At 50.0% G+C, this 25,757-nt stretch overlaps 1 protein-coding gene across 2 annotated transcripts in view; it reads right to left on the reverse strand.

Annotated features, from left to right (window-relative positions):
• Window positions 1-2,380: 2,380 nt before the first annotated feature.
• Window positions 2,381-25,757, reverse strand: part of LOC140393366 (inactive pancreatic lipase-related protein 1-like) — an 84,695-nt gene continuing 61,318 nt past the window's right edge. For both annotated transcript variants that reach the window (XM_072479748.1, XM_072479747.1), the window contains exons 11-13: window positions 14,619-14,730; window positions 6,905-7,072; window positions 2,381-2,813 (exon numbers count right to left, since the gene is read on the reverse strand). In XM_072479748.1, coding sequence (XP_072335849.1) covers window positions 2,744-2,813; window positions 6,905-7,072; window positions 14,619-14,730 — 350 coding nt within the window. In that variant the 3' untranslated portion in view covers window positions 2,381-2,743. The remainder of the gene's footprint in view (window positions 2,814-6,904; window positions 7,073-14,618; window positions 14,731-25,757) is intronic.

Below are 25,757 nucleotides of genomic sequence, written 5' to 3' on the forward strand. Positions count from 1 at the left end.
TGTAGAGGGAGCTTTACTCTGTATCTGACCCTGTGCTGTACCTGTCCTGGGAGTGTCTGATGGGGACGGTGTAGAGGGAGCTTTACTCTGTATCCAACCCCGTGCTGTACCTGTCCTGGGAGTGTTTGATGGGGACAGTGTAGAGGGAGTTTTACTCTGTATCTAACCCCATGCTGTACCTGTCCTGGGAGTGTTTGATGGGGACAGTGTAGCGGGAGTTTTACTCTGTATCTAACCCTGTGCTGTACCTGTCCTGGGAGTGTTTGATGGGGACAGTGTAGCGGGAGTTTTACTCTGTATCTAACCCTGTGCTGTACCTGTCCTGGGAGTGTTTGATGGGGACAGTGTAGAGGGAGCTTTACTCTGTATCTAACCCCATGCTGTACCTGTCCTGGGAGAGTTTGATGGGGGCAGTGTGGAGGGAGCTTTACTCTGTATCTAACCCCACGCTGTACCTGTCCTGGGAGAGTTTGATGGGGACAGTGTGGAGGGAGCTTTACTCTGTATCTAACCCCGTGCTGCATCTGTCCTGGGAGTGATTGATGAGGACAGTGTAGAGGGAGCTTTATTCTGTATCTAACCTGTGCTGTACCTGTCCTGGGAGTGTTTGATGAGGACAGTGTAGAGGGAGTTTTGCTCTGTATCTAACCCCGTGCTGTACCTGTCCTGGGAGTGTTAGATGGGGACAGTGTAGAGGGAGCTTTACTCTGTATCTGACCCCGTGCTGTACCTGTCCTGGGATTGTTTGATGGGGACGGTGTAGAGGGAGCTTTACTCTGTATCCAACCCCGTGCTGTACCTGTCCTGGGAGTGTTTGATGGGGACAGTGTAGAGGGAGCTTTACTCTGTATCTAACCCCGTGCTGTACCTGTCCTGGGAGTGTTTGATGGGGACAGTGTAGAGGGAGTTTTACTCTGTTTCTAACCCCATGCTGTACCTGTCCTGGGAGTATATGATGGGGACAGTGTCGAGGGAGCTTTACTCTGTATCTAACCCTGTGCTGCACCTGTCCTGGGAGTGATTGATGGGGACAGTGTAGAGGGAGCTTTATTCTGTATCTAACCCGTGCTGTACCTGTCCTGGGAGTGTTTGATGAGGACAGTGTAGAGGGAGTTTTGCTCTGTATCTAACCCCGTGCTGTACCTGTCCTGGGAGTGTTTGATGGGGACAGTGTAGAGGGAGCTTTACTCTGTATCTGACCCTGTGCTGTACCTGTCCTGGGAGTGTCTGATGGGGACGGTGTAGAGGGAGCTTTACTCTGTATCCAACCCCGTGCTGTACCTGTCCTGGGAGTGTTTGATGGGGACAGTGTAGAGGGAGTTTTACTCTGTATCTAACCCCATGCTGTACCTGTCCTGGGAGTGTTTGATGGGGACAGTGTAGCGGGAGTTTTACTCTGTATCTAACCCTGTGCTGTACCTGTCCTGGGAGTGTTTGATGGGGACAGTGTAGCGGGAGTTTTACTCTGTATCTAACCCTGTGCTGTACCTGTCCTGGGAGTGTTTGATGGGGACAGTGTAGAGGGAGCTTTACTCTGTATCTAACCTCGTGCTGTGCCTGTCCTGGGAGTGTTTGATGGGGACAGTGCAAAGGGAGCTTTACTCTGTATCTAACCCATGCTGTACCTGTCCTGGGAGTGTTTGATGGGGACAGTGTAGAGGGAGCTTTACTCTGTATCTAACCTCGTGCTGTACCTGTCCTGGGAGTTATTGATGGGGACAGTGTAGCGGGAGTTTTACTCTGTATCTAACCCTGTGCTGTACCTGTCCTGGGAGTGTTTGATGGGGACAGTGTAGCGGGAGTTTTACTCTGTATCTAACCCTGTGCTGTACCTGTCCTGGGAGTGTTTGATGGGGACAGTGTAGAGGGAGCTTTACTCTGTATCTAACCTCGTGCTGTGCCTGTCCTGGGAGTGTTTGATGGGGACAGTGCAGAGGGAGCTTTACTCTGTATCTAACCCATGCTGTACCTGTCCTGGGAGTGTTTGATGGGGACAGTGTAGAGGGAGCTTTACTCTGTATCTAACCCCGTGCTGTACCTGTCCTGGGAGTTATTGATGGGGACAGTGTAGAGGGAGCTTTACTCTGTATCTAACCCCCGTGCTGTACCTGTCCTGGGAGTTATTGATGGGGACAGTGTAGAGGGAGCTTTACTCTGTATCTAACCCTGTGCTGTACCTGTTCCTTCCCATTCACTCCCACTGTACACAATCCCAATGTCCCGGTTAATTGATAATTTTCTGGTTGTTCCACTGGCTATTTCCTTATTATTCTCTTTGTTCCATGATGTTCCATGTTGTTCTGTTATTCCATGTTGCTCTGTGTAATCTGTACATTGGATGCGTGTTACAGTTCTATTGAATAATGAAATTAGCCAATGAGTCAGTCGATTTTTTATTTGATTGATACAGAAGAGCAGCTCCAAATTAATCTGTCAATGGAGTTTGACAACTACCTCTGATAAGTGAATCGGCCCTAGTCCTGCATGAGACAACATTCGGTCACCTCAGAATGCTGCCTTTACATCAAAAGTCTGCTCTTATTTCCTGACATTGTCGTGTCCTGGATCAGAAATATTCCCTTTCTGATCAATCCTGGATGCCCTTTATTCCCCCCTTCCTTAGATTCCAAATTTTCCATGACAATTCGCGGATATATTCTGGGTGAAGCTTTGAGAATTGGAGGCTGGGTCCTGCTCCACTGACAAAGTGGTTTGGAGCTCTGGTGGATCAGCACAGTGGACATCAGCTTACACAGGGTGTCAGGGTTTGTAAGGTCTCCTCTTTGACAACCTCATTCCCACAAAAACGGAGACTATCGGGAGAAAAAACAAACAGGAATTACAGAGTTCATCTCAAACCATGAAATGTTTAGCTTGCGACTCAGAAGATAAGTTTGTATGTGGGACAGAGCCTAACCCATTAAATCCCACCGTCCGACAACACTAATCCGACAGCCACTGAATTCAGATCAAAGGAGGAGAGGAGAACGATGAGTGACTCAAGTTCGTGCTCGAGTCAATTAAATCATGGACACTTCACAGGACAACACCACATCCTTTATGAATATGACATGCAAAAATTACAAATAACAATGCAGTACTCCCTCAGTACTGACCCTCTGACAGTGCAGCACTCCCTCAGTACTGACCCTCTGACAGTGCAGCACTCCCTCAGTACTGACCCTCTGACAGTGCAGCACTCCCTCAGTACTGACCCTCTGACAGTTCGGCACTCCCTCAGTACTGACCCTCTGACAGTGCGGCACTCCCTCAGTACTGACCCTCTGACAGTGCAGCACTCCCTCAGTACTGACCCTCTGACAGTGCGGCACTCCCTCAGTACTGACCCTCTGACAGTGCGGCACTCCCTCAGTACTGACCCTCTGACAGTGCAGCGCTGCCTCAGTACTGACCCTCTGACAGTGCGGCACTCCCTCAGTACCGACCCTCTGACAGTGCGGCACTCCCTCAGTACTGACCCTCTGACAGTGCGGCACTCCCTCAGTACTGACCCTCTGACAGTGCAGCACTCCCTCAGTACTGACCCTCTGACAGTGCGGCGTTCCCTCAGTACTGACCCTCTGACAGTGCAGCACTCCCTCAGTACTGACCCTCTGACAGTGCGACACTCCCTCAGTACTGACCCTCTGACAGTGCAGCACTCCCTCAGTACTGACCCTCTGACAGTGCAGCACTCCCTCAGTACTGACCCTCTGACAGTGCAGTACTCCCTCAGCACTGACCCTCTGACAGTGCGGCACTCCCTCAGTACTGACCCTCTGACAGTGCGGCACTCCCTCAGTACTGAACCTCTGACAGTGCAGCACTCCCTCAGTACTGACCCTCTGACAGTGCAGCACTCCCTCAGTACTGACCCTCTGACAGTGCAGCACTCCCTCAGTACTGACCCTCTGACAGTGCAGTACTCCCTCAGTACTGACCCTCTGACAGTGCAGCACTCCCTCAGTACTGACCCTCTCACAGTGCGACACTCCCTCAGTACTGACCCTCTGACAGTGCAGCACTCCCTCAGTACTGACCCTCTGACAGTGCGACACTCCCTCAGTACTGACCCTCTGACAGTGCAGCACTCCCTCAGTACTGACCCTCTGACAGTGCGACACTCCCTCAGTACTGATCCTCTGACAGTGCAGCACTCCCTCAGTACTGACCCTCTAACAGTGCAGCACTCCCTCAGTACTGACCCTCTGACAGTGCAGCACGCCCTCAGTACTGACCCTCTGACAGTGCAGCACTCCCTCAGTACTGACCCTCTGACAGTGCAGTACTCCCTCAGTACTGACCCTCTGATAGTGCAGCACTCCCTCAGTACTGACCCTCTGACAGTGCGGCACTCCCTCAGTACTGACCCTCTGACAGTGCAGCACTCCCTCAGTACTGACCCTCTGACAGTGCGGCACTCCCTCAGTACTGACCCTCTGACAGTGCAGCACTCCCTCAGTCCTGACCCTCTGACAGTGCGGCACTCCCTCAGTACTGACCCTCTGACAGTGCAATAATCCCTCAGTACTGACCCTCTGACAGTGCGGCACTCCCTCAGTACTGACCCTCTGACAGTGCGGCACTCCCTCAGTACTGACCCTCCGACAGTGCAGCGCTCCCTCAGTACTGACCCTCTGACAGTGCAGTAATCCCTCAGTACTGACCCTCTGACAGTGCGGCACTCCCTCAGTACTGACCCTCTGACAGTGCGGCACTCCCTCAGTACTGACCCTCCGACAGTGCAGCGCTCCCTCAGTACTGACCCTCTGACAGTGCAGTAATCCCTCAGTACTGACCCTCTGACAGTGCGGCACTCCCTCAGTACTGACCCTCTGACAGTGCAGCACTCCCTCAGTACTGACCCTCTGACAGTGCAGCACTCCCTCAGTACTGACCCTCTGACAGTGCAGTACTCCCTCAGTACTGACCCTCTGACAGTGCAGCACTCCCTCAGTACTGACCCTCTGACAGTGCGACACTCCCTCAGTACTGACCCTCTGACAGTGCAGCACTCCCTCAGTACTGACCCTCTGACTGTGCGACACTCCCTCAGTACTGACCCTCTGACAGTGCAGCACTCCCTCAGTACTGACCCTCTGACAGTGCAGCACTCCCTCAGTACTGACCGTCTGACAGTGCAGTACTCCCTCAGCACTGACCCTCTGACAGTGCGGCACTCCCTCAGTACTGACCCTCTGACAGTGTGGCACTCCCTCAGTACTGACCCTCTGACAGTGCAGCACTCCCTCAGTACTGACCCTCTGACAGTGCAGCACTCCCTCAGTACTGACCCTCTGACAGTGCAGCACTCCCTCAGTACTGACCCTCTGACAGTGCAGTACTCCCTCAGTACTGACCCTCTGACAGTGCAGCACTCCCTCAGTACTGACCCTCTGACAGTGCAGCACTCCCTCAGTACTGACCCTCTGACAGTGCAGCACTCCCTCAGTACTGACCCTCTGACAGTGCAGTACTCCCTCAGTACTGACCCTCTGACACTGCAGCACTCCCTCAGTACTGACCCTCTGACAGTGCGACACTCCCTCAGTACTGACCCTCTGACAGTGCAGCACTCCCTCAGTACTGACCCTCTGACAGTGCGGCACTCCCTCAGTACTGACCCTCTGACAGTGCGGCACTCCCTCAGTACTGACCCTCCGACAGTGCAGCGCTCCCTCAGTACTGACCCTCTGACAGTGCAGTAATCCCTCAGTACTGACCCTCTGACAGTGCGGCACTCCCTCAGTACTGACCCTCTGACAGTGCGGCACTCCCTCAGTACTGACCCTCCGACAGTGCAGCGCTCCCTCAGTACTGACCCTCTGACAGTGCAGTAATCCCTCAGTACTGACCCTCTGACAGTGCGGCACTCCCTCAGTACTGACCCTCTGACAGTGCAGCACTCCCTCAGTACTGACCCTCTGACAGTGCAGCACTCCCTCAGTACTGACCCTCTGACAGTGCAGTACTCCCTCAGTACTGACCCTCTGACAGTGCAGCACTCCCTCAGCACTGACCCTCTGACAGTGCGGCACTCCCTCAGTACTGACCCTCTGACAGTGTGGCACTCCCTCAGTACTGACCCTCTGACAGTGCAGCACTCCCTCAGTACTGACCCTCTGACAGTGCAGCCCTCCCTCAGTACTGACCCTCTGACAGTGCAGCACTCCCTCAGTACTGACCCTCTGACAGTGCAGTACTCCCTCAGTACTGAGCCTCTGACAGTGCGACACTCCCTCAGTACTGACCCTCTGACAGTGCGGCACTCCCTCAGTACTGACCCTCTGACAGTGCAGCGCTCCCTCAGTACTGACCCTCTGACAGTGCAGTAATCCCTCAGTACTGACCCTCTGACAGTGCGGCACTCCCTCAGTACTGACCCTTTGACAGTGCGGCACTCCCTCAGTACTGACCCTCTGACAGTGCAGCACTCCCTCAGTACTGACCCTCTAACAGTGCGGCACTCCCTCAGTACTGACCCTCTGACAGTGCAGCACTCCCTCAGTACTGACCCTCTGACAGTGCGGCACTCCCTCAGTACTGACCCTCTGACAGTGCAGCACTCCCTCAGTACAGACCCTCTGACAATGCAGCGCTCCCTCAGTACTGACCCTCTGACAGTGCAGCACTCCCTCAGTACTGACCCTCTGACAGTGCAGCACTCCCTCAGTACTGACCCTCTGACAGTGCAGCACTCCCTCAGTACTGACCCTCTGACAGTGCGGCACTGCCTCAGTACTGACCCTCTGACAGTGCAGCATTCCTGCCAGGCTAACTTTAAAAGGACGTTCAGAACCTGTGGTAATTCTCACATACTCTGTGTCTAAGGCCACAGACACCCCCACAAAGTTTCACAGGCTCCATGCACTCAGAAGCGGGACAGTGGGCAGCAGTCACTGACCTGGCAAGGTCCTTCCCCCGTTTCAGCGTGATGGTCTCAGCTCCCAGCTGGGGGTGTAATATGTTTATCACGTTATTGTTCCACAGAAACTTCACTTTAGTAATTTCGCCAACGTCCAGTTCTGCATCAATCAGAGCCCAGTATGTTCTGCCAGGGCGGAGCTTTGACCTGTCAGAAGGAAAAACATCTCGTGATCAGTTCCCTGCAAGAAACGCTGCTGAGAGTTCACTGTGTGATCCAGTGAATAGATCATCAGCTCACTGTGTGATCCAGTGAATATTCCATCAGCTCACTGTGTGATCCAGTGAATAGTCCATCAGCTCACTGTGTGATCCAGTGAATAGATCATCAGCTCACTGTGTGATCCAGTGAATAGATCATCAGCTCACTGTGTGATCCAGTGAATAGTCCATCAGCTCACTGTGTGATCCAGTGAATAGATCATCAGCTCACTGTGTGATCCAGTGAATAGATCATCAGCTCACTGTGTGATCCAGTGAATAGTCCATCAGCTCACTGTGTGATCCAGTGAATAGATCATCAGCTCACTGTGTGATCCAGTGAATAGATCATCAGCTCACTGTGTGATCCAGTGAATAGTCCATCAGCTCACGGTGTCATCCAGTGAATAGATCATCAGCTCACTGTGTGATCCAGTGAATAGTCCATCAGCTCACTGTGTGATCCAGTGAATAGTCCATCAGCTCACTGTGTGATCCAGTGAATAGATCATCAGCTCACTGTGTGATCCAGTGAATAGTCCATCAGCCCACTGTGTGATCCAGTGAATAGTCCATCAGCTCACTGTGTGATCCAGTGAATAGATCATCAGCTCACTGTGTGATCCAGTGAATAGTCCATCAGCTCACTGTGTGATCCAGTGAATAGTCCATCAGCTCACTGTGTGATCCAGTGAATAGATCATCAGCTCACTGTGTGATCCAGTGAATAGATAATCAGCTCACTGTGTGATCCAGTGAATAGTCCATCAGCTCACTGTGTGATCCAGTGAATAGATAATCAGCTCACTGTGTGATCCAGTGAATAGTCCATCAGCTCACTGTGTGATCCAGTGAATAGATAATCAGCTCACTGTGTGATCCAGTGAATAGTCCATCAGCTCACTGTGTGATCCAGTGAATAGTCCATCAGCTCACTGTGTGATCCAGTGAATAGATCATCAGCTCACTGTGTGATCCAGTGAATAGTCCATCAGCTCACTGTGTGATCCAGTGAACAGTCCACCAGCTCACTGTGTGATCCAGTGAATAGATCATCAGCTCACTGTGTGATCCAGTGAATAGTCCATCAGCTCACTGTGTGATCCAGTGAATAGATCATCAGCTCACTGTGTGATCCAGTGAATATTCCATCAGCTCACTGTGTGATCCAGTGAATAGATCATCAGCTCACTGTGTGATCCAGTGAATACATCATCAACTCACTGTGTGATCCAGTGAATAGTCCATCAGCTCACTGTGTGATCCAGTGAACAGTCCATCAGCTCACTGTGTGATCCAGTGAACAGATCATCAGCTCACTGTGTGATCCAGTGAATAGATCATGAGCTCACTATGTGATCCAGTGAACAGTCCATCAGCTCACTGTGTGATCCAGTGAATAGTCCATCAGCTCACTGTGTGATCCAGTGAACAGTCCATCAGCTCACTGTGTGATCCAGTGAACAGATCATCAGCTCACTGTGTGATCCAGTGAATAGATAATCAGCTCACTATGTGATCCAGTGAACAGTCCATCAGCTCACTGTGTGATCCAGTGAATAGTCCATCAGCTCACTGTGTGATCCAGTGAATAGATAATCAGCTCACTGTGTGATCCAGTGAATAGACCATCAGCTCACTGTGTGATCCAGTGAACAGTCCATCAGCTCACTGTGTGATCCAGTGAATAGATCATCAGATCACTGTGTGATCCAGTGAATAGATCATCAGCTCACTGTGTGATCCAGTGAATAGTCCATCAGCTCACTGTGTGATCCAGTGAATAGTCCATCAGCTCACTGTGTGATCCAGTGAATAGATCATCAGCTCACTGTGTGATCCAGTGAATAGTCCATCAGCTCACTGTGTGATCCAGTGAATAGATCATCAGCTCACGGTGTGATCCAGTGAATAGATCATCAGCTCACTGTGTGACCCAGTGAACAGTCCATCAGCTCACTGTGTGATCCAGTGAATAGATCATCAGCTCACTGTGTGATCCAGTGAACAGTCCATCAGCTCACTGAGTGATCCAGTGAATAGTCCATCAGCTCACTGTGTGATCCAATGAATAGATAATCAGCTCACTGTGTGATCCAGTGAATAGTCCATCAGCTCACTGTGTGATCCAGTGAATAGTCCATCAGCTCACTGTGTGAACCAGTGAATAGATCATCAGCTCACTGTGTGATCCAGTGAATAGTCCATCAGCTCACTGTGTGATCCAGTGAATAGTCCATCAGCTCACTGTGTGATCCAGTGAATAGATCATCAGCTCACTGTGTGATCCAGTGAATAGATCATCAGCTCACTGTGTGATCCAGTGAATAGATCATCAGCTCACTGTGTGATCCAGTGAACAGTCCATCAGCTCACTGTGTGATCCAGTGAACAGTCCATCAGCTCACTGTGTGATCCAGTGAACAGTCCATCAGCTCACTGTGTGATCCAGTGAATAGATCATCAGCTCACTGTGTGATCCAGTGAATACATCATCAACTCACTGTGTGATCCAGTGAATAGTCCATCAGCTCACTGTGTGATCCAGTGAATAGTCCATCAGCTCACTGTGTGATCCAGTGAATAGTCCATCAGCTCACTGTGTGATCCAGTGAATAGTCCATCAGCTCACTGTGTGATCCAGTGAATAGTCCATCAGCTCACTGTGTGATCCAGTGAATAGATCATCAGCTCACTGTGTGATCCAGTGAATAGTCCATCAGCTCACTGTGTGATCCAGTGAATAGATCATCAGCTCACTGTGTGATCCAGTGAATAGTCCATCGGCTCACTGTGTGATCCAGTGAACAGTCCATCAGCTCACTGTGTGATCCAGTGAATAGATAATCAGCTCACTGTGTGATCCAGTGAATAGTCCATCAGCTCACTGTGTGATCCAGTGAATAGATCATCAGCTCACTGTGTGATCCAGTGAATAGATCATCAGCTCACTGTGTGATCCAGTGAATAGCCCATCAGCTCACTGTGTGATCCAGTGAATAGATCATCAGCTCACTATGTGATCCAGTGAACAGTCCATCAGCTCACTGTGTGATCCAGTGAATAGTCCATCAGCTCACTGTGTGATCCAGTGAATAGATAATCAGCTCACTGTGTGATCCAGTGAATAGACCATCAGCTCACTGTGTGATCCAGTGAACAGTCCATCAGCTCACTGTGTGATCCAGTGAATAGATCATCAGCTCACTGTGTGATCCAGTGAATAGATCATCAGCTCACTGTGTGATCCAGTGAATAGTCCATCAGCTCACTGTGTGATCCAGTGAATAGTCCATCAGCTCACTGTGTGATCCAGTGAATAGATAATCAGCTCACTGTGTGATCCAGTGAATAGACCATCAGCTCACTGTGTGATCCAGTGAACAGTCCATCAGCTCACTGTGTGATCCAGTGAATAGATCATCAGCTCACTGTGTGATCCAGTGAATAGTCCATCAGCTCACTGTGTGATCCAGTGAATAGATCATCAGCTCACTGTGTGATCCAGTGAATAGTCCATCAGCTCACTGTGTGATCCAGTGAATAGTCCATCAGCTCACTGTGTGATCCAGTGAATAGATCATCAGCTCACTGTGTGATCCAGTGAATAGTCCATCAGCTCACTGTGTGATCCAGTGAATAGATCATCAGCTCACTGTGTGATCCAGTGAATAGATCATCAACTCACTGTGTGATCCAGTGAATAGTCCATCAGCTCACTGTGTGATCCAGTGAATAGTCCATCAGCTCACTGTGTGATCCAGTGAATAGATCATCAGCTCACTGTGTGATCCAGTGAATACATCATCAACTCACTGTGTGATCCAGTGAATAGATCATCAGCTCACTGTGTGATCCAGTGAACAGTCCATCAGCTCACTGTGTGATCCAATGAATAGATAATCAGCTCACTGTGTGATCCAGTGAATAGTCCATCAGCTCACTGTGTGATCCAGTGAATAGATCATCAGCTCACTGTGTGATCCAGTGAATACATCATCAACTCACTGTGTGATCCAGTGATTAGTCCATCAGCTCACTGTGTGATCCAGTGAATAGTCCATCAGCTCACTGTGTGATCCAGTGAATAGTCCATCAGCTCACTGTGTGATCCAGTGAATAGTCCATCAGCTCACTGTGTGATCCAGTGAATAGATCACCAGCTCACTGTGTGATCCAGTGAACATTCCATCAGCTCACTGTGTGATCCAATGAATAGATCATCAGCTCACTGTGTGATCCAGTGAATAGATCATCAGTTCACTGTGTGATCCAGTGAATAGATCATCAGCTCACTGTGTGATCCAGTGAATAGTCCATCAGCTCACTGTGTGACCCAGTGAATAGTCCATCAGCTCACTGTGTGATCCAGTGAATAGATCATCAGCTCACTGTGTGATCCAGTGAATAGATCATCAGCTCACGGTGTGATCCAGTGAATAGATCATCAGCTCACTGTGTGACCCAGTGAACAGTCCATCAGCTCACTGTGTGATCCAGTGAACAGATCATCAGCTCACTGTGTGATCCAGTGAACAGTCCATCAGCTCACTGTGTGATCCAGTGAATAGTCCATCAGCTCACTGTGTGATCCAATGAATAGATAATCAGCTCACTGTGTGATCCAGTGAATAGTCCATCAGCTCACTGTGTGATCCAGTGAATAGTCCATCAGCTCACTGTGTGAACCAGTGAATAGATCATCAGCTCACTGTGTGATCCAGTGAATAGTCCATCAGCTCACTGTGTGATCCAGTGAATAGTCCATCAGCTCACTGTGTGATCCAGTGAATAGATCATCAGCTCACTGTGTGATCCAGTGAATAGATCATCAGCACACTGTGTGATCCAGTGAATAGATCATCAGCTCACTGTGTGATCCAGTGAACAGTCCATCAGCTCACTGTGTGATCCAGTGAACAGTCCATCAGCTCACTGTGTGATCCAGTGAATAGATCATCAGCTCACTGTGTGATCCAGTGAATACATCATCAACTCACTGTGTGATCCAGTGAATAGTCCATCAGCTCACTGTGTGATCCAGTGAATAGTCCATCAGCTCACTGTGTGATCCAGTGAATAGTCCATCAGCTCATTGTGTGATCCAGTGAATAGATCATCAGCTCACTGTGTGATCCAGTGAATAGTCCATCAGCTCACTGTGTGATCCAGTGAATAGTCCATCAGCTCACTGTGTGATCCAGTGAATAGTCCATCAGCTCACTGTGTGATCCAGTGAATAGATCATCAGCTCACTGTGTGATCCAGTGAATAGTCCATCAGCTCACTGTGTGATCCAGTGAATAGATCATCAGCTCACTGTGTGATCCAGTGAATAGTCCATCGGCTCACTGTGTGATCCAGTGAACAGTCCATCAGCTCACTGTGTGATCCAGTGAATAGATAATCAGCTCACTGTGTGATCCAGTGAATAGTCCATCAGCTCACTGTGTGATTAAGTGAATAGATCATCAGCTCACTGTGTGATCCAGTGAATAGATCATCAGCTCACTGTGTGATCCAGTGAATAGCCCATCAGCTCACTGTGTGATCCAGTGAATAGATCATCAGCTCACTGTGTGATCCAGTGAATAGTCCATCAGCTCACTGTGTCATCCAGTGAACAGATCATCAGCTCACTGTGTGATCCAGTGAATAGATCATCAGCTCACTGTGTGATCCAGTGAACAGTCCATCAGCTCACTGCGTGATCCAGTGAATAGATCATCAGCTCACTGTGTGATCCAGTGAATAGTCCATCAGCTCACTGTGTGATCCAGTGAACAGATCATCAGCTCACTGTGTGATCCAGTGAATAGATCATCAGCTCACTGTGTGATCCAGTGAATAGATCATCAACTCACTGTGTGATCCAGTGAATAGTCCATCAGCTCACTGTGTGATCCAGTGAATAGTCCATCAGCTCACTGTGTGATCCAGTGAATAGTCCATCAGCTCACTGTGTGATCCAGTGAATAGATCATCAGCTCACTGTGTGATCCAGTGAATAGATCATCAACTCACTGTGTGATCCAGTGAATAGTCCATCAGCTCACTGTGTGATCCAGTGAATAGTCCATCAGCTCACTGTGTGATCCAGTGAATAGATCATCAGCTCACTGTGTGATCCAGTGAATAGATCATCAGCTCACTGTGTGATCCAGTGAATAGATCATCAGCTCACTGTGTGATCCAGTGAATAGTCCATCGGCTCACTGTGTGATCCAGTGAATAGATAATCAGCTCACTGTGTGATCCAGTGAATAGATCATCAGCTCACTGTGTGATCCAGTGATTAGATCATCGGCTCACTGTGTGATCCAGTGAATAGATCATCAGCTCACTGTGTGATCCAGTGAATAGATCATCAGCTCACTGTGTGATCCAGTGAATAGTCCATCGGCTCACTGTGTGATCCAGTGAATAGATAATCAGCTCACTGTGTGATCCAGTGAATAGATCATCAGCTCACTGTGTGATCCAGTGAATAGTCCATCGGCTCACTGTGTGATCCAATGAATAGATCATCAGCTCACTGTGTGATCCAGTGAATAGATCATCAGCTCACTGTGTGATCCAGTGAATAGATCATCAGCTCACTGTGTGATCCAATGAATAGATCATCAGCTCACTGTGTGATCCAGTGAATAGATCATCAGCTCACTGTGTGATCCAGTGAATAGATCATCAGCTCACTGTGTGATCCAGTGAATAGTCCATCGGCTCACTGTGTGATCCAGTGAATAGATCATCAGCTCACTGTGTGATCCAGTGAATAGTTCATCAACTCATTGTGTGATCCAGTGAATAGATAATCAGCTCACTGTGTGATCCAGTGAATAGTCCATCGGCTCATTGTGTGATCCAGTGAATAGATCATCAGCTCACTGTGTGATCCAGTGAATAGATAATCAGCTCACTGTGTGATCCAGTGAATAGTCCATCAGCTCACTGTGTGATCCAGTGAATAGTTCATCAGCTCACTGTGTGATCCAGTGAATAGTCCATCAGCTCACTGTGTGATCCAGTGAATAGTCCATCAGCTCACTGTGTGATCCAGTGAATAGATCAGCAGCTCACTGTGTGATCCAGTGAATACATCATCAACTCACTGTGTGATCCAGTGAATAGATAATCAGCTCACTGTGTGATCCAGTGAATAGTCCATCAGCTCACTGTGTGATCCAGTGAATACTCAATCAGCTCACTGTGTGATCCAGTGGACAGTGTCAGCTCCCTGTGTGATCCCGTGAGCAATTTAACCCCTCCGCCACGAGGCTGAACGAGTCATTCACACCCCTTCCCGCTGCATTGGCGTTGGTCAAAACACAGTTTTAAATATTTTAATCAATGGGGAGCATACTTAATGAAGATAATGCAGTATTATACTGAAGTGTTCTGGTATTTAATGACGAGAGTTTAACAGAGCTAATATTTTGATGAAGATATACATGGAATGATATTTTGCATGAAGGTGTATAATATTCACTTACTTGGTAATTTGATGCTGTCGAGTGTTCCCCTTCGTTCCATAAACAGCAACATTCAGGATTCCAGAAAGAGGGTGAGAGCCAGAGAGTGTCACAGACACATTGTAACGCCAGACTAACAGTGAAGACAGGAGAGAAAGGATCAGTCGCACTGTCACCAAAATCAATGTGGCAGAGTTTAGACACTGAGCTCTGGGTCTGCCCGACAGACTCACTGTGAGGTCAGAGGGTGTGAGATTTGAGGGAGTGAGTGAGGTTTGAGGGAGTGAGTGAGGTTTGAGGGAGTGAGTGAGGTTTGAGGGAGTGAGTGAGGTTTGAGGGAGTGAGTGAGGTTTGAGGGAGTGAGTGAGGTTTGAGGGAGTGAGTGAGGTTTGAGGGAGTGACTGAGGTTTGAGGGAGTGAGTGAGGTTTGAGGGAGTGAGTGAGGTTTCAGGGAGTGAGTGAGGTTTGAGGGAATGAGTGAGGTTGAGGGAGTGAGTATGAGGTTTGAGGGGGTGAGTGAGGTTTGAGGGTGAGTGAGATTTAAGGGAGTGAGTGAGGTTTGAGGGAGTGAGTGAGAGGTTTGAGGGAGTGAGTGAGGTTTGAGGGAGTGAGTGTGAGGTTTGAGGGTGTGTGAGGTTTGAGTGAGTGAGGCTTGCGTGAGTGAGTGTGAGGTTTGAGGGAGTGAGTGAGGTTTGAGTGAGTGAGGTTTGAGGGAGTGAGTGAGGTTTGAGTGAGTGTGAGGTTTGAGGGAGTGAATGTGAGGTTTAAGGGAGTGAGTGTAAGGTTCAAGGGAGTGAGTGTGAGGTTTGAGGGAGTGAGTGAGTTTGAGGGAATGAGTTTGAGGGAGTGAGTGAGGTTTGAGGGAATGAGTGAGGTTTGAGGGAGTGAGTAAGGTTTGAGGGAGTGAGTGTGAGGTTTGAGGGTGTGAGTGTGAGGTTTAAGGGAGTGAATGTGTGGTTTGAGGGAGTGAGTGAGGTTTCAGTGAGTGAGTGTGAGGTTTGAGGGTGTGAGTGTGAGGTTTAAGACAGTGAGTTGTTTGAGGGAGTGAGTGAGGTTTGAGGGAGTGAGTTTGAGGGAATGAGTGAGGTTTGAGGGAGTGAGTTAGGTTTGAGGGAGTGAGTGAGGTTTGAGGGAGTGAGTGAGGTTTGTGGGAGTGAGTGAGGTTTGAGGGAGTGAGTGAGGTTTGAGGGAGTGAGTGAGGTTTGAGGGAGTGAGTGAGGTTTGAGGGAGTGAGTGAGGTTTGAGGGAGTGAGTGAGGTTTTAGGGAGTGAGTGAGGTTTGAGGGAGTGAGTGAGGTTCGAGTGAGTGAGTGAGGTTTGAGGGAGTGAGTGAGGTTTGAGGGAGTGAGTGAGGTTTGTGGGAGTGAGTGTGAGGTTTGAGGGAGTGAGTGAGGTTTGTGGGAGTGAGTGAGGTTTGAGGGACTGAGTGAGGTTTGAGGGAGTGAGTGAGGTTTGAGGGAGTGAGTGAGGTTTGAGGGGGTGAGTGAGGTTTGAGGGTAAGTGAGATTTAAGGGAGCGAATGAGGTTTGAGTGAGTGTGAGGTTTGAGGGAGTGAGTGTGAGGTTTAAGGGTGTGAGTGTGAGGTTTGAGGGAGTGAGTGAGGTTTGAGGGAGTTAGTGAGTTTGAGGGAATGAGTTTTAGGGAGTGAGTGAGGATTGAGGGAGTGAGTTAGGTTTGAGGGAGTGAGTGAGGTTTGAGGAAGTGAGTGAGGTTTGAGGGAGTGAGTGAGGTTTGAGGGAGTGAGTGAGGTTTGAGGGTGTGAGTGTGAGGTTTAAGGGTGTGAGTGTGAGGTTTGAGGGAGTGAGTGAGGTTTGAGGGAGTGAGTGAGTTTGAGGGAATGAGTTTTAGGGAGTGAGTGAGGTTTGAGGGCGTGAGTTAGGTTTGAGGGAGTTTGTGAGGTTTGAGGAAGTGAGTGTGAGGTTTGAGGGAGCGAGTGAGGTTTGAGGGAGTGAGTGAGGTATGAGTGAGTGAGTGTGAGGTTTGAGGGAGTGAGTGAGGTTTCAGGGAGTGAGTTTGAGCGAATGAGTGAGGTTTGAGGGAGTGAGTTAGGTTTGAGGGAGTGAGTGAGGTTTGAGGAAGTGTGAGGTTTGAGGGAGTGAGTGAGGTTTGAGGGAGTGAGTGAGGTTTGAGGGAGTGAGTGAGGTTTGAGGGAGTGAGTGAGGTTTGAGGGAGTGAGTGAGGTTTGAGGGAGTGAGTCAGGTTTGAGGGAGTGAGAGGTTTGTGGGAGTGAGTGAGGTTTGAGGGAGTGAGTGAGGTTTGAGGGAGTGAGTGAGGTTTGAGGGAGTGAGTGAGGTTCGAGGGAGTGAGTGAGGTTTGAGGGAGTCTGTGAGGTTTGAGGGAGTGAGTGAGGTTTGAGGGAGTGAGTATGGTTTGAGAGAGTGAATGAAGTTTGAGGGAGAGAGTGAGGTTTGTGGGAGTGAGTGAGGTTTCAGGGAGTGAGTGAGGTTTGAGAGAGTGAGTGAGGTTTGAGGGAGAGAGTGAGGCTTGAGGGAGTGAGTGTGAGGTTTGAGGGAGTGAGTGAGGTTTGAGGGAGTGAGTGAGGTTTGAGGGAGTGAGTGAGGTTCGAGGGAGTGAGTGACGTTCGAGGGAGTGTGTGAGGTTCAAGGGAGTGAGTGAGGTTTGAGGGAGAGTAAGTGAGGTTTGTGGGAGTGAGTGAGGTTTCAGGGAGTGAGTGAGGTTTGAGAGAGTGAGTGAGGTTTTGAGGGAGTGAGTGTGAGGTTTCAGGGAGTGAGTGAGGTTTGAGGGAATGAGTGAGGTTGAGGGAGTGAGTATGAGGTTTGAGGGGGTGAGTGAGGTTTGAGGGTGAGTGAGATTTAAGGGAGTGAGTGAGGTTTGAGGGAGTGAGTGAGAGGTTTGAGGGAGTGAGTGAGGTTTGAGGGAGTGAGTGTGAGGTTTGAGGGTGTGTGAGGTTTGAGTGAGTGAAGCTTGCGTGAGTGAGTGTGAGGTTTGAGGTAGTGAGTGAGGTTTGAGTGAGTGAGGTTTGAGGGAGTGAGTGAGGTTTGAGTGAGTGTGAGGTTTGAGGGAGTGAATGTGAGGTTTAAGGGAGTGAGTGTAAGGTTCAAGGGAGTGAGTGTGAGGTTTGAGGGAGTGAGTGAGTTTGAGGGAATGAGTTTGAGGGAGTGAGTGAGGTTTGAGGGAGTGAGTGAGGTTTGAGGGAGTGAGTAAGGTTTGAGGGAGTGAGTGTGAGGTTTGAGGGTGTGAGTGTGAGGTTTAAGGCAGTGAGTTGTTTGAGGGAGTGAGTGAGGTTTGAGGGAGTGAGTTTGAGGGAATGAGTGAGGTTTGAGGGAGTGAGTTAGGTTTGAGGGAGTGAGTGAGGTTTGAGGGAGTGAGTGAGGTTTGTGGGAGTGAGTGAGGTTTGAGGGAGTGAGTGAGGTTTGAGGGAGTGAGTGAGGATTGAGGGAGTGAGTGAGGTTCGAGGGAGTGAGTGAGGTTTGAGGGAGTGAGTGAGGTTTGAGGAGGTGAGTGAGGTTTGAGGGAGTGAGTGAGGTTTGAGGGAGTGAGTGAGGTTCGAGGGAGTGAGTGAGGTTTGAGGGAGTGAGTGAGGTTTGAGGGAGTGAGTGAGGTTTGTGGGAGTGAGTGTGAGGTTTGAGGGAGTGAGTGAGGTTTGAGGGAGTGAGTGAGGTTTGAGGGACTGAGTGAGGTTTGAGGGAGTGAGTGAGGTTTGAGGGAGTGAGTGAGGTTTGAGGGGGTGAGTGAGGTTTGAGGGTCAGTGAGATTTAAGGGAGCGAATGAGGTTTGAGTGAGTGTGAGGTTTGAGGGAGTGAGTGTGAGGTTTAAGGGTGTGAGTGTGAGGTTTGAGGGAGTGAGTGAGGTTTGAGGGAGTTAGTGAGTTTGAGGGAATGAGTTTTAGGGAGTGAGTGAGGATTGAGGGAGTGAGTTAGGTTTGAGGGAGTGAGTGAGGTTTGAGGAAGTGAGTGAGGTTTGAGGGAGTGAGTGAGGTTTGAGGGAGTGAGTGAGGTTTGAGGGTGTGAGTGTGAGCTTTAAGGGTGTGAGTGTGAGGTTTGAGGGAGTGAGTGAGGTTTGAGGGAGTGAGTGAGTTTGAGGGAATGAGTTTTAGGGAGTGAGTGAGGTTTGAGGGCGTGAGTTAGGTTTGAGGGAGTTTGTGAGGTTTGAGGAAGTGAGTGTGAGGTTTGAGGGAGTGAGTGAGGTATGAGTGAGTGAGTGTGAGGTTTGAGGGAGTGAGTGAGGTTTCAGGGAGTGAGTTTGAGCGAATGAGTGAGGTTTGAGGGAGTGAGTTAGGTTTGAGGGAGTGAGTGAGGTTTGAGGGAGTGTGAGGTTTGAGGGAGTGAGTGAGGTTTGAGGGAGTGAGTGAGGTTTGAGGGAGTGAGTGAGGTTTGAGGGAGTGAGTGAGGTTTGAGGGAGTGAGTGAGGTTCAAGGGAGTGTCTGAGGTTCGAGGGAGTGAATTAGGTTTGAGGGAGTGAGTGAGGTTTGAGGGAGTGAGTGAGGTTTGAGGGAGTGAGTGAGGTTTGAGGGAGTGAGAGGTTTGTGGGAGTGAGTGAGGTTTGAGGGAGTGAGTGAGGTTTGAGGGAGTGAGTGAGGTTTGAGGGAGTGAGAGAGGTTCGAGGGAGTGAGTGAGGTTTGAGGGAGTCTGTGAGGTTTGAGGGAGTGAGTGAGGTTTGAGGGAGTGAGTGTGGTTTGAGAGAGTGAGTGAAGTTTGAGGGAGAGAGTGAGGTTTGTGGGAGTGAGTGAGGTTTGAGGGAGTGTGTGAGGTTTGAGGGAGTGAGTGAGGTTTGAGGGCGTGAGTGAGGTTTGAGGAAGTGAGTGAGGTTTGAGGGAGTGAGTGAGGTTTGAGGGAGTGAGTGAGGTTTGAGGGTGTGAGTGTGAGGTTTAAGGGTGTGAGTGTGAGGTTTGAGGGAGTGAGTGAGGTTTGAGGGAGTGAGTGAGTTTGAGGGAATGAGTTTTAGGGAGTGAGTGAGGTTTGAGGGTGTGAGTTAGGTTTGAGGGAGTGAGTGAGGTATGAGTGAGTGAGTGTGAGGTTTGAGGGAGTGAGTGAGGTTTCAGGGAGTGAGTTTGAGCGAATGAGTGAGGTTTGAGGGAGTGAGTTAGGTTTGAGGGAGTGAGTGAGGTTTGAGGGAGTGTGAGGTTTGAGGGAGTGAGTGAGGTTTGAGGGAGTGAGTGAGGTTTGAGGGAGTGAGTGAGGTTTGAGGGAGTGAGTGAGGTTCAAGGGAGTGTCTGAGGTTTGAGGGAGTGAATTAGGTTTGAGGGAGTGAGTGAGGTTTGAGGGAGTGAGTGAGGTTTGAGGGAGTGAGTGAGGTTTGAGGGAGTGAGAGGTTTGTGGGAGTGAGTGAGGTTTGAGGGAGTGAGTGAGGTTTGAGGGAGTGAGTGAGGTTTGAGGGAGTGAGTGAGGTTCGATGGAGTGAGTGAGGTTTGAGGGAGTCTGTGAGGTTTGAGGGAGTGAGTGAGGTTTGAGGGAGTGAGTGTGGTTTGAGAGAGTGAGTGAAGTTTGAGGGAGAGAGTGAGGTTTGTGGGAGTGAGTGAGGTTTGAGGGAGTGAGTGAGGTTTGAGAGAGTGAGTGAGGTTTGAGGGAGAGAGTGAGGCTTGAGGGAGTGAGTGTGAGGTTTGAGGGAGTGAGTGAGGTTTGAGGGAGTGAGTGAGGTTTGAGGGAGTGAGTGAGGTTTGAGGAAGTGAGTGAGGTTTGAGGGAGTGAGTGAGGTTTGAGGGAGTGAGTGAGGTTTGAGGGTGTGAGTGTGAGGTTTAAGGGTGTGAGTGTGAGGTTTGAGGGAGTGAGTGAGGTTTGAGGGAGTGAGTGAGTTTGAGGGAATGAGTTTTAGGGAGTGAGTGAGGTTTGAGGGCGTGAGTTAGGTCTGAGGGAGTTTGTGATGTTTGAGGAAGTGAGTGTGAGATTTGAGGGAGCGAGTGAGGTTTGAGGGAGTGAGTGAGGTATGAGTGAGTGAGTGTGAGGTTTGAGGGAGTGAGTGAGGTTTCAGGGAGTGAGTTTGAGCGAATGAGTGAGGTTTGAGGGAGTGAGTTAGGTTTGAGGGAGTGAGTGAGGTTTGAGGGAGTGTGTGGTTTGAGGGAGTGAGTGAGGTTTGAGGGAGTGAGTGAGGTTTGAGGGAGTGAGTGAGGTTTGAGGGAGTGAGTGAGGTTTGAGGGAGTGAGTGAGGTTCAAGGGAGTGTCTGAGGTTCGAGGGAGTGAATTAGGTTTGAGGGAGTGAGTGAGGTTTGAGGGAGTGAGTGAGGTTTGAGGGAGTGAGTGAGGTTTGAGGGAGTGAGAGGTTTGTGGGAGTGAGTGAGGTTTGAGGGAGTGAGTGAGGTTTGAGGGAGTGAGTGAGGTTTGAGGGAGTGAGTGAGGTTCGAGGGAGTGAGTGAGGTTTGAGGGAGTCTGTGAGGTTTGAGGCAGTGAGTGAGGTTTGAGGGAGTGAGTGAGGTTTGAGGGAGTGAGTGAGTGAGGTTTGAGGGAGTGAGTGAGGTTTGAGGGAGAGAGTGAGGCTTGAGGGAGTGAGTGTGAGGTTTGAGGGAGTGAGTGAGGTTTGAGGGAGTGAGTGAGGTTTGAGGGAGTGAGTGAGGTTCGAGGGAGTGAGTGACGTTCGAGGGAGTGTGTGAGGTTCGAGGGAGTGAGTAAGGATTGAGGGAGTGAGTGAGGTTTGAGGGAGTGAGTGAGGTTTGAGGGTGTGAGAGGTTTGAGGGAGTGAGTGAGGTTTGAGGGAGTGAGTGAGGTTTGAGGGAGTGAGTGAGGTTTGAGGGAGTGAGTGAGTGAGGTTTGAGGGAATGTGTGAGGTTTGAGGGAGTGAATGAGGATTGAGGGAGTGAGTGAGGTTTGGGGGAGTGAGTGAGGTTTGGGGGAGTGAGTGAGGTTTGAGGGATTTAGTGAGGTTTGAGGGAGTGAGTGAGGTTTGAGGGAGTGAGTGAGTTTTGAGGGAGTGAGTGAGGTTCGAGGGAGTGAGTGAGGTTTGAGGGAGTGAGTGTGGTTCGAGGGAGTGAGTGAGGTTCGAGGGAGTGAGTGAGGTTTGAGGGAATGAGTGAAGTTTGAGGGAGTGAGTGAGGTTTGAGGGAGTGAGTGAGGTTTGAGGGTGTGAGTGAGGTTCGAGGGAGTGAGTGAGGTTTGAGGGAGTGAGTGAGGTTTGAGGGAGTGAGTGAGGTTTGAGGGAGTGAGTGAGGTTCGAGGGAGTGAGTGAGGTTTGAGGTTTGAGGGAGCGAGTGAGGTTCGAGGGAGTGAGTGAGTTTCGAGGGAGTGAGTGAGGTTCGAGGGAGTGAGTGAGGTTTGAGGGAGTGAGTGAGGTTTGAGGGAGTGAGTGAGGTTTGGCGGAGTCAGTGAGGTTTGACGGAGTCAGTGAGGTTTGAGGGAGTGAGTGAGGTTTGAGGTAGTGAGTGTGGTTTGAGGGAGTGAGTGAGGTTTGAGGGAGTGAGTGAGGTTTGAGGGAGTGAGTGAGGTTTGAGGGAGTGAGTGAGGTTTCAGGGAGTGAGTGAGGTCTGAGGGAGTGAGTGAGGTTTGAGGGAATGTGTGAGGTTTGAGGGAGTCAGTGAGGTTTGAGGGAGTGAGTGAGGTTTGAGGGAGTGAGTGAGGTTTGAGGGAGTGAGTGAGGTTTGAGGGAATGTGTGAGGTTTGAGGGAGACAGTGAGGTTTGAGGGAGTGAGTGAGGTTTGAGGGAGTGTGTGAGGTTTGAGGGAGTGAGTGAGGTTTGAGGGAGTGAGTGAGGTTTGAGGGAGTGAGTGAGGTTTGAGGGAATGAGTGAGGTTTGAGGGAGTGAGTGAGGTTTGAGGGAGTGAGTGAGGTTTGAGGGAGTGAGTGAGGTTTGAGGGAATGTGTGAGGTTTGAGGGAGTCAGTGAGGTTTGAGGGAGTCAATGAGGTTTGAGGGAGTGAGTGAGGTTTGAGGGAGTGAGTGAGGTTTGAGGGAGTGTGTGAGGTTTGAGGGAGTGAATGAGGTTTGAGGGAGTGAGTGAGGTTTGAGGGAGTGAGTGAGGTTTGAGGGAGTGAGTGAGGTTTGAGGGAGTGAGTGAGGTTTGAGGGAGTGAGTGAGGTTTGAGGGAGTGAGTGAGGTTTGAGGGAGTGAGTGAGGTTTGGCGGAGTCAGTGAGGTTTGAGGGAGTGAGTGAGGTTCGAGGGAGTGAGTGAGGTTCGAGGGAGTGAGTGAGGTTTGAGGGAATGAGTGAGGTTTGAGGGAGTGAGTGAGGTTTGAGGGAGTGAGTGAGGTTCGAGGGAGTGAGGCTTGAGGGAGTGAGTGAGGTTTGAGGGAGTGAGTGAGGTTTGAGGGAGTGAGTGAGGTTTGAGGTAGTGAGTATGATTTGAGGGAGTGAGTGAGGTTTGAGGGAGTGAGTGAGGTTTGAGGGAGTGAGTGAGGTTTGAGGGAGTGAGTGAGGTTTGAGGGAGTGAGTGAGGTTTGGCGGAGTCAGTGAGGTTTGAGGGAGTCAGTGAGGTTTGAGGGAGTGAGTGAGGTTTGAGGTAGTGATTGTGGTTTGAGGGAGTGAGTGAGGTTTGAGGGAGTCAGTGAGGTTTGAGGGAGTGAGTGAGGTTTGAGCGAGTGAGTGAGGTTTGAGGGAGTGAGTGAGGTTTGAGGGAATGTGTGAGGTTTGAGGGAGTCAGTGAGGTTTGAGGGAGTGAGTGAGGTTTGAGGGAGTGAGTGAGGTTTGAGGGAGTGAGTGAGGTTTGAGGGAGAGAGTGAGGTTTGAGGGAATGAGTGAGGTTTGAGGGAGTGAGTGAGGTTTGAGGGAGTGAGTGAGGTTTGAGGGAGCGAGTGAGGTTTGAGGGAATGTGTGAGGTTTGAGGGAGTCAGTGAGGTTTGAGGGAGTGAGTGAGGTTTGAGGGAGTGAGTGAGGTTTGAGGGAGTGAGTGAGGTTTGAGGGAGTGAGTGAGGTTTGAGGGAGTGAGTGAGGTTTGAGGGAGTGAGTGAGGTTTGAGGAAGTGAGTGAGGTTTGAGGGAATGTGTGAGGTTTGAGGGAGTGAGTGAGGTTTGAGGGAGTGAGTGAGGTTTGAGGGAGTGAGTGAGGTTTGAGGGAATGAGTGAGGTTTGAGGGAGTGAGTGAGGTTTGAGGGAGTGAGTGAGGTTTGCGGGAGTGAGTGAGGTTTGAGGGAGTGAGTGAGGTTTGAGGGAATGAGTGAGGTTTGAGGGAGTCAGTGATGTTTGAGGGAGTGAGTGAGGTTTGAGAGAGTGAGTGAGGTTTGAGGGAGTGAGTGAGGTTTGAGGGAGTGAGTGAGGTTTGAGGGAGTGAGTGAGGTTTGAGGGAGTGAGTGAGGTTTGAGGGAATGAGTGAGGTTTGAGGGAGTGAGTGAGGTTTGAGGGAGTGAGTGAGGTTTGAGGGAGTGAGTGAGGTTTGAGGGAGTGAGTGAGGTTTGAGGGAGTGAGTGAGATTTGAGGGAGTGAGTGAGGTTTGAGGGAGTGAGTGAGGTTTGAGGGAGTCAGTGAGGTTTGAGGGAGTGAGTGAGGTTTGAGGGAGTGAGTGAGGTTCGAGGGAGTGAGTGAGGTTCGAGGGAGTGTGTGAGGTTCGAGGGAGTGAGTGAGGTTCGAGGGAGTGAGTGAGGTTCGAGGGAGTGAGTGAGGTTCGAGGGAGTGAGTGAGGTTTGAGGGAGTCAGTGAGGTTTGAGGGAGTGAGTGAGGTTTGAGGGAGTGAGTGAGTTTTGAGGGAGTGAGTGAGGTTTGAGGGAGTGAGTGAGGTTTGAGGGAGTGAGTGAGGTTTGAGGGAGTGAGTGAGGTTTGAGGGAGTGAGTGAGGTTTGAGGGAGTGAGTGCGGTTTGAGGGAGTGAGTGAGGTTTGAGGGAGTCAGTGAGGTTTGAGGGAGTCAGTGAGGTTTGAGGGAGTCAGTGAGGTTTGAGGGAGTGAGTGAGGTTTGAGGGAGTGAGTGAGGTTTGAGGGAGTGAGTGAGGTTTGAGGGAGTGAGTGAGGTTTGAGGGAGTTATTCCTCTCTCTGTGGGCCCGTTCCCTGGGCTCTCTGAGGTAAATGCCTCTTTCTCTCTCTCTCTGCAGCATCTGCTCCATCCTCTGTCCAGGAATTGGCTCAGATACACCGGCTACATCGTATTATACAATGGCAACACTGAGGAGCCATTCGGCCCCTCTAGCCTGCTGTCCCATTCAATTAGTTCATGGCTGATTTCATTTGAATTGCAACTCCACATTCCCACCAACCCTCAGAAACCTTTCACCACTTTGCTCTCAACAATCTGCCTCGTTCTGCCTTAAAAATATTCACCCAGCCCCCACTGCCTTTTGTGGAGAGAGTTCCAAAAACTTCCGTCTCAGGTGGAAAAAATGTTCCCCTGATCAGTGTCTTAAATGAGCAATCTCTTTATTTTTAATTAAACTGTGATCCTCCCACAAGAGGAAACATCCTCTGCACATCCAGCCTGCCAGCACCCCTCAGGAGCTTATATGGTTCAATCAAGTCGCCTGTCACTCTTCTAAACTCCAGTGGATACAAACCGAGCCTGTCCAAACTTTCCTCGGAAGGGAACCCACCCATTCCAGGTATTATTGTGGTAAACCTTCGCTCAACTACCTCCATCTGCAGGATTCCCGGTGGCCTGGGGGAGGGGATGGCTTCAATGGAAATTCCCATTGGCCAGCACGGGAAGAGAGAATCCTGCCCCCAGCGAATGGGGCTGCAAAGAAACAGGGGGCACGGGCGACTGAGAATCCAGTCGGTGATCTCACCAATGCTTTTATAATTGCAGGACATCCTCCTGCCTTGGCAATCAATTAGCATCACAATAAATGATACCACTCAATGAGCTTTCCTAATTCATCGCTGAACCTCCGCACATTCTTTTGTGATTCATGCACTAAGACACCCAGATCCCTCTGCATCTCCGAGCTCTGCAATCTCTCACCATTTAGATAATAAGCTTCTCTTTTATTCTTCCTGCCAAAATGGACAACTTCACATTTGTCCACATCCTCCCATTTGCCAGATTTCTGCCCAGTCACTGAACCTGCCGATGTCCCTTTGCAGCCTCCTTACGTCCTCTTCACAATTTACTTTCCGACATATCTTTGTGCCTTTAGCAAATTTAACAAAAATATTTTCAGTCCCTTCATCCAAGTCATTTCTATGAATTGTAAAAAGTTCAGGTCCCAACACCGATCCCTGTGGCACACCACACGTCGCATCCTGCCAACCAGAAAAGGGCCCATTTATGCCAATTTTAGCGAGACAATCTCCAATCCACGCCAATATGTTCCCCCACATACCGTGCCCTTTTATTTTCCACAATAACCTTTGATGTGG

Source organism: Scyliorhinus torazame, chromosome 16, assembly GCF_047496885.1.
Source record: "Scyliorhinus torazame isolate Kashiwa2021f chromosome 16, sScyTor2.1, whole genome shotgun sequence".
Lineage (NCBI taxonomy): Eukaryota > Metazoa > Chordata > Chondrichthyes > Carcharhiniformes > Scyliorhinidae > Scyliorhinus > Scyliorhinus torazame.